Below are 6,234 nucleotides of genomic sequence, written 5' to 3'. Positions count from 1 at the left end.
GGGGGGGGGGGGGGGCCATGTGACCTGTAATGACTTTCACAGGGTCGTGGTTGGAGGAGGAGTGAATTACATTTTTCTCGGTGGAACATCCAGAGTGTGTGTGTCGCTGCTACAGGAACCATGATGCAACAGTCGCTGGTGTTGCTGTTGTTTGGGTGGTGCACGACTGTCAACCTCCACCAGCTGCAATTAGGACCAGGACGGTGGACAGTAAAGACGGAGACAAAGGGTTCAGATGACCAGGACCAGAACCAGAACCAGGACCAGGACCAGGACCAGGACCAGGACCCATATATGTACAGCACAAACATACTATATACACATATATGTAAATGTATAGATTTGTATATATACATATATGTCTTTATATATATATATATATATATAATTTAATTTTTTTTTTCAGTGTCCCCCAGTGTCCAGCAGGACGTCTGGATGTGAAGGTCCAGTGTCCTCCAGTGTCCAGCAGGGCATCTGGATGTGAAGGTCCAGTGTCCTCCAGTGTCCAGCAGGGCATCTGGATGTGAAGGTCCAGTGTCCTCCAGTGTCCAGCAGGACGTCTGGATGTGAAGGTCCAGTGTCCTCCAGTGTCCAGCAGGACGTCTGGATGTGAAGGTCCAGTGTCCTCCAGTGTCCAGCAGGGCATCTGGATGTGAAGGTCCAGTGTCCTCCAGTGTCCAGCAGGGCATCTGGATGTGAAGGTCCAGTGTCCTCCAGTCTGGAGAGAACTTCAATCGTCACCTGAGCGTTTTTCCGACCCCTGGTCTGACCTGGTGGGAACATGACGCTCTGCTGCTACATGTCAGAGGTAGGTGTGAGCCGCTCAGGTCCAGCGTGGTCCAGTCCAGGTCCAGTCCAGGTCCAGAGGCCCACTGTCACCGAGCCCTGGTGGAAACAGACCATAATATTGACACAGGTTGTGTAAGAGTCGTCAGGAAGCCGCTGCGTCTTCACCGGGGTTAATCATTCCTCCACTCACTCCTTCTCAGGGAGCCAATCACAGCAGCCGTCAGCTGAAGGCGGGGCAGGGCGGGGTTACTGCGGTCCACAGGACTCGACCGTTCAGTGGACGGTCAGTCTGATGCCGTGGAGGGAACAGAGCGCCCAGCTGTTAGAGCAGGGGCTTGAACCACTGACCTTCTTGATGTAAGGCAGGTAGCACTGACCACCTTGGGTAATGGCTAACGTTTAGTGTGTTTTTGACGTTTGTTTGTGTGGTGAACAAAAGGTCGTCGACCTCTGGTTAGTTCAACCGTCAGGTCAGTTAGTTCTAGTTAATATAGTTAGAGTTAATAATAACCTTCACCTTGAACTGAATGGATTTAGTTATAAAAGAATCAAAATATTATGACAATCAGCAAAATCACTGTTCTGTACAAAAGTACTGTGAAAGTACTGTGAAAGTACTGTGAAAGTACTGTGAAAGTACTGTTCTTGAAGAAGGACACAGATGATTTTTTTTTCTTTTCACATTTTTATTGGTGATCCACTGGAACAAAATCACTGATAATAAAAAACCAACAAACAGGCACTTGGTTCTGTAGAGAACAGACTGCTGGTTCTGTAGAACCACAGTCATTGGCTGTGAACTAGCTAACATTAACAACTCCAAAGAACAACGTCACCTGAGCCACTACAGTATGACAACAACAACAACAACAACAACAACAACAACAACGGCTGTCGTGGCTCGATCATGCAAAAGGACTGAGATGATACAATGTTTGATCAACAGTCGTTCACTGTTTACCTGAGATACTACAGGGGGGTCGGGGGGTCGTGAGGTCGAGGGGTCGGGGGGTCAGGTCAGGAGCTTGTTTCCAGGCTAACATTCAAGTGAATGGGGGTTCTTCAGGAACCCCTTCAGTTCCAGAGAGTTCTGCTGGTGTCAGACTTGAGAACACTGTAGTTCAGTGACATCATAAAACAGTTCCAGGGTTAGTTAACTAAACAGTTCCAGGAAATATAAACAGAAAACACTGCCCTCTATCCAGCTCTGCCTGTGCACGTCAACGGTTCCATGAACTGTTGTGAGGCGATCGAGTGTTTGACGCACGTGACGGCTTGAAAAGTTTAAAAGTGGATATATTTACTGATGAACTAGATTTAAACAAATATACAGGCAAATATACGAAAAACAGAGAGTTCCACTGCAAAGTCTTTGACATTTATATACACATATATATGTAAATATATTTCTATATATATACATGTACATGTAAATATATGTAAATATATTTCTATATATACATATATGTAAATATATAGAAATATATATACATATGTAAATATATAGCAATATATATATATATATAGATATATTTATATACAGTGTTCCCTCTCTGTATTGCTCCCTCAGTATATTGCTTAATTTTTTTTTAATCCGATCTCATGAAATTTTTGATATATCTCGAAATATGGCAAAAACTAAACTAAGACATAATTAAACATACGAAAGTTTTGTCTTCAAAAATGTGGATTCTTGTTTTGAAATTGCGATAAGTCCATTTGCGAACGACCGCTGCTAGCTTTGTTTACCTAGACCAGTGTAGTACACAGCATACTATTGGCTAATACAATGAGTACTGGCTGTACCATTGGCTAATTGATGCTCTTCTGTTCCTCACTCTGATTGGCTCTCTGTGTCACCGTTCTACAACTCTACTGGGTAAATATATATACGTTAATAATATAATAACTATCTCTGCTCTACTTCGTGATTTTTCCCATTTCGCAGTAGGTCTTTGAACGCAACTACCGTGATAGGAGAGAGGCCACTGTATATATATATATATATATATATGTACATGTAAATATATATGTATACATATATTTACATATACATTTATGTATGTGTAAATATATTTCTACATATATGTGTGTGTGTGTGTGTATAAACTACTGTGTCAAACGTTCAGGCTGCAGAAGACACGGCTGTTTTTGTTTCAAAGATCTGGGTCGCAGACCACCAATAGGTGTAGTCCAGGGGCGGGGCTAAAACCACATACTGCGCCTCAGACGTTTGCACAGCACTATATACACAACAGCAGACTGGTTAGGCAGAACAGCGAGTCACGAGTGTGACTGTACCAAAATATAAAGACTATTTACAGGCATTTACAACCGTCCAAAAAGACTAGAGTTCTCATCAAAAACAGGCACAAAAATCACTATTTCATTTGAAATATCTCACTGTTTCATGTACTTCGATCCACAAAAGATCTATAAATGTTGTCCACGTGGGCTGGATGTGTTCTGGGCTCCACGGCGCTGGAGAAACGCTGCAGATAACGGAGAGGTCGTTGGTTTGATGACCGTGTCCACAGCAGCTCCAGAACTTTAACGTCCCACCGGTTACTGCGTAGTAAAACTGTGTCTGACAAATACTGAGGTTTCTGGGACGACCTGACGTAGACCGTGGAACCACGTCCTTATCAAACGGTTCTTCAGGTCACAGTTCTTCAGTGAAGACGGCGACTCCGTTGGGGTAGAAGTTTGTTTTAGCATGTTCGACTATAGAACAGGGTTCCTCAACCACTGGCCCGGGGACCTAATTTTGTACCGGGCACTGGGGAACATTGACAAGTGCATTTGAGTGATTCTCAGACAGTGGAGTCAGAGGAGGGACGGAGGTTCTCTGCTGTAGAAGACGGTTTAGCTTCAAGGCTAATAAAGTGACAAACGCTGGAGTCACGCTGTGATGTCACGCTGTGATGTCACGCTGTGATGTCCGCTGTGATGCTGTGATGTCACGCTGTGATGTCACGCTGTGATGTCACGCTGTGATGTCACGCTGTGATGTCACAGTGGACTAAACTACTGACTATAAAGTGAACAAATGAAAGCTTAGTGACTACGGTGCGACACACACTGAAAATACTGCTGTTCTGTTTGGTGCATTCTGATTGGCTAGTCGTTCATTTTAGCCCCCGTCTGTTCTCCTGCTCTCCTGTTCAGTTCTATCATCGGTTCCAGATGGTTCTAACAGCACCAGCCTTGTACCACACTCCTGCCTCTGTGAACACCTGCTGATGACAACGTTCCTTCAGAGGGAGGTGTTCCAGTAAAAACACACGTTAGCACTGACTGTGGCCCCAACGCTAACGCTAACGCTAACCTTTAGTCACAGCGTTGGTGGCTGTTGAGGAGATTTAGATCAACTGAAGGTCTGAGAAAGTGAACAGTTCTACTGTGACTGCAGGGTGTTCTGGTCCAGTGTTCTGGTCCAGAGTGTTCTGGTCCAGAGTGTTCTGGTCCAGTGTTCTGGTCCAGAGTGTTCTGGTCCAGAGTGTTCTGGTCCAGTGTTCTGGTCCAGAGTGTTCTGGTCCAGAGTGTTCTGGTCCAGAGTGTTCTGGTCCCGTGTTCTGGTCCAGGCTGTTCTGGTCCAGTGTTCTGGTCCAGAGTTCTGGTCCAGTGTTCTGGTGTGTTCTAAGTGCTCTCCTGTGGTTCTAACTGCTCTTCATGGTTTAAGTGCACAGTGGACTGAGGGACGGCCGTTGTCTTGTCAGCTGATCCGGATCCAGATCCAGATCCTGATCCAGATCCAGATCCTGATCCGACCCACCCTCATCCAGAACTTTACAGCAAAAAAAAAAAAAACTGAAACAAAAAGTGAAAACTTTTCTCCAGTGAAATTCTCTGAGGCAGAAAGACGACGTCTGGAGTCAGTGCAGCTCAGCGTGGCTTAGGTTGAGGTTTGATGATTGATGATCAGGTGAAGGGGGGGCCGAGGGGGGGGGGGCAGGGCGGCACCCCCACCTTAGTGTCCCCTGTTGGAGCCTGGAGGGTTGTGGATCCAGTCCAGGACGATGAGCGACAGGCTGCCAATCATGAAGATGATTCCCACCACCAGGAAGACGGCCGCCTGAGGAGCGGAGGAGACAGGAAGAGGAGGCGCAGGGTTAAAGAGGAGGCGCCGCACAGCGGGTCAGGACGGAGGGTGAAAGACGAGACCAGTGTGTGTGTGTGTGTGTGTGTGTGTGTGTGTGTGCTGCACACTCACCCCGATCTTCTGGGGGGAGCGGAGTGGGTGTGATTTGACCAGGCGGATGTAGAAGGCAGCGGGCAGGATGAAGATCAACATGGTGGCCGCAGACGACCCTGGACCAGAGAACAGAGGTCAGAGGTCAGAGGTCAGAGAAAATATCAATACACTGGAATACTGCAATATTTCATTCCACCGATGATAAAGTAAATCCTAGTCAGGACTAGTTTAGTTAATGGTTGTTGTTTAACTCAGTACTAACGTCAGATAATACTTCATCACCTGAGGAGTGGACGGCCACTCCTCAGGTGATGAAGTACACAGTGTGTACCAGTGTGTACCAGTGAGTACAAACGGACGTCATCCACCTGCAGACTCCAACCTCCACCCAACTCCACCCAGGTTACGTCACACCAGCAGGAAGGACTTCATAAAGTCCTACTTGTTTCTAACCCACTTCAGTTCAAATCCCAGCAGGTCACGGAGCTGAGGTGACTGTGTTCACTTCCTGTCCACTGATGACATCATCATCTGACTGGTTTTTGTTTTTCTGTTTCTCACGCACCACTGCAGTACTGTGTACTGTGTGTACCTGCTCAGTACTCACCAATAAAGCCAAAGATGTCTCTGATGGTTGGGACGAAGATGACCAGCAGGTTATTGAAGATCAGGATGACCACCGCGATCAGCAGGTGCCGCGTCCAGCTGAACTCCCGACCACTGAACAGCAGGGTGGTGATGGAGGTGCGGATCTGAGGGAGGAGAACCGCACGGTCAGAGTCTGGGTCTGACTGGACGGTACCGTCTTACAGTGTCTGGACATCACACGTGAACATCTTTTTTTTCTTTCAACTTTGTCCCTTTTATATATATATATTTATATATATATATTTATATATATATATATTTAGATATATATATTTATACCGTTCAATCAACAAATTTGTATTTGTATTTTATATTTGTATAATATTCCATATGTCATTTTAAGTATTATCAGTGTAAAGTACTCTGTGTACTCTGTGTGTACTCCTCTGTACTTGGACTGTAGTACAGACGTAGTACTTCACGGAGCTGCTCAGCCACTGAGACTCAGGTCAAGCCTGGAGTAGGTGAAAGGTCGTGGGCATCAGGTGAAACCTGAGGGGATAAGGTTAGAGGGGGCGGGGCTTAGAGCAGCCATTCAAGAGGCGGGATTATCTCCAGTGCAATGTAGCCGTGAGATTGCATCAGCCTCCGCTGAGAGACGA

The 6,234-nt window shown here is 46.1% G+C and overlaps 1 protein-coding gene across 4 annotated transcripts in view; it reads right to left on the bottom strand.

Annotated features, from left to right (window-relative positions):
• Nucleotides 1-4,402: 4,402 nt before the first annotated feature.
• The window catches only part of slc38a4 (solute carrier family 38 member 4), a 35,245-nt gene continuing 33,413 nt past the window's right edge, over nt 4,403-6,234 (bottom strand). For all 4 annotated transcript variants that reach the window (XM_008316066.3, XM_025057351.1, XM_025057350.1 and 1 more), the window contains 3 exons: nt 5,592-5,736; nt 5,003-5,100; nt 4,403-4,864 (listed from right to left, as the gene is read on the bottom strand). In XM_008316066.3, coding sequence (XP_008314288.1) covers nt 4,760-4,864; nt 5,003-5,100; nt 5,592-5,736 — 348 coding nt within the window. In that variant the 3' untranslated portion in view covers nt 4,403-4,759. The remainder of the gene's footprint in view (nt 4,865-5,002; nt 5,101-5,591; nt 5,737-6,234) is intronic.

Source organism: Cynoglossus semilaevis, chromosome 8 (assembly GCF_000523025.1).
Source record: "Cynoglossus semilaevis isolate Cse_v1.0 chromosome 8, Cse_v1.0, whole genome shotgun sequence".
In the NCBI taxonomy this organism is placed as follows: Eukaryota; Metazoa; Chordata; class Actinopteri; order Pleuronectiformes; family Cynoglossidae; genus Cynoglossus; species Cynoglossus semilaevis.
Note: the sequence above shows the minus strand (reverse complement) of the source record. Positions and strands in the feature narration are given on the sequence as shown.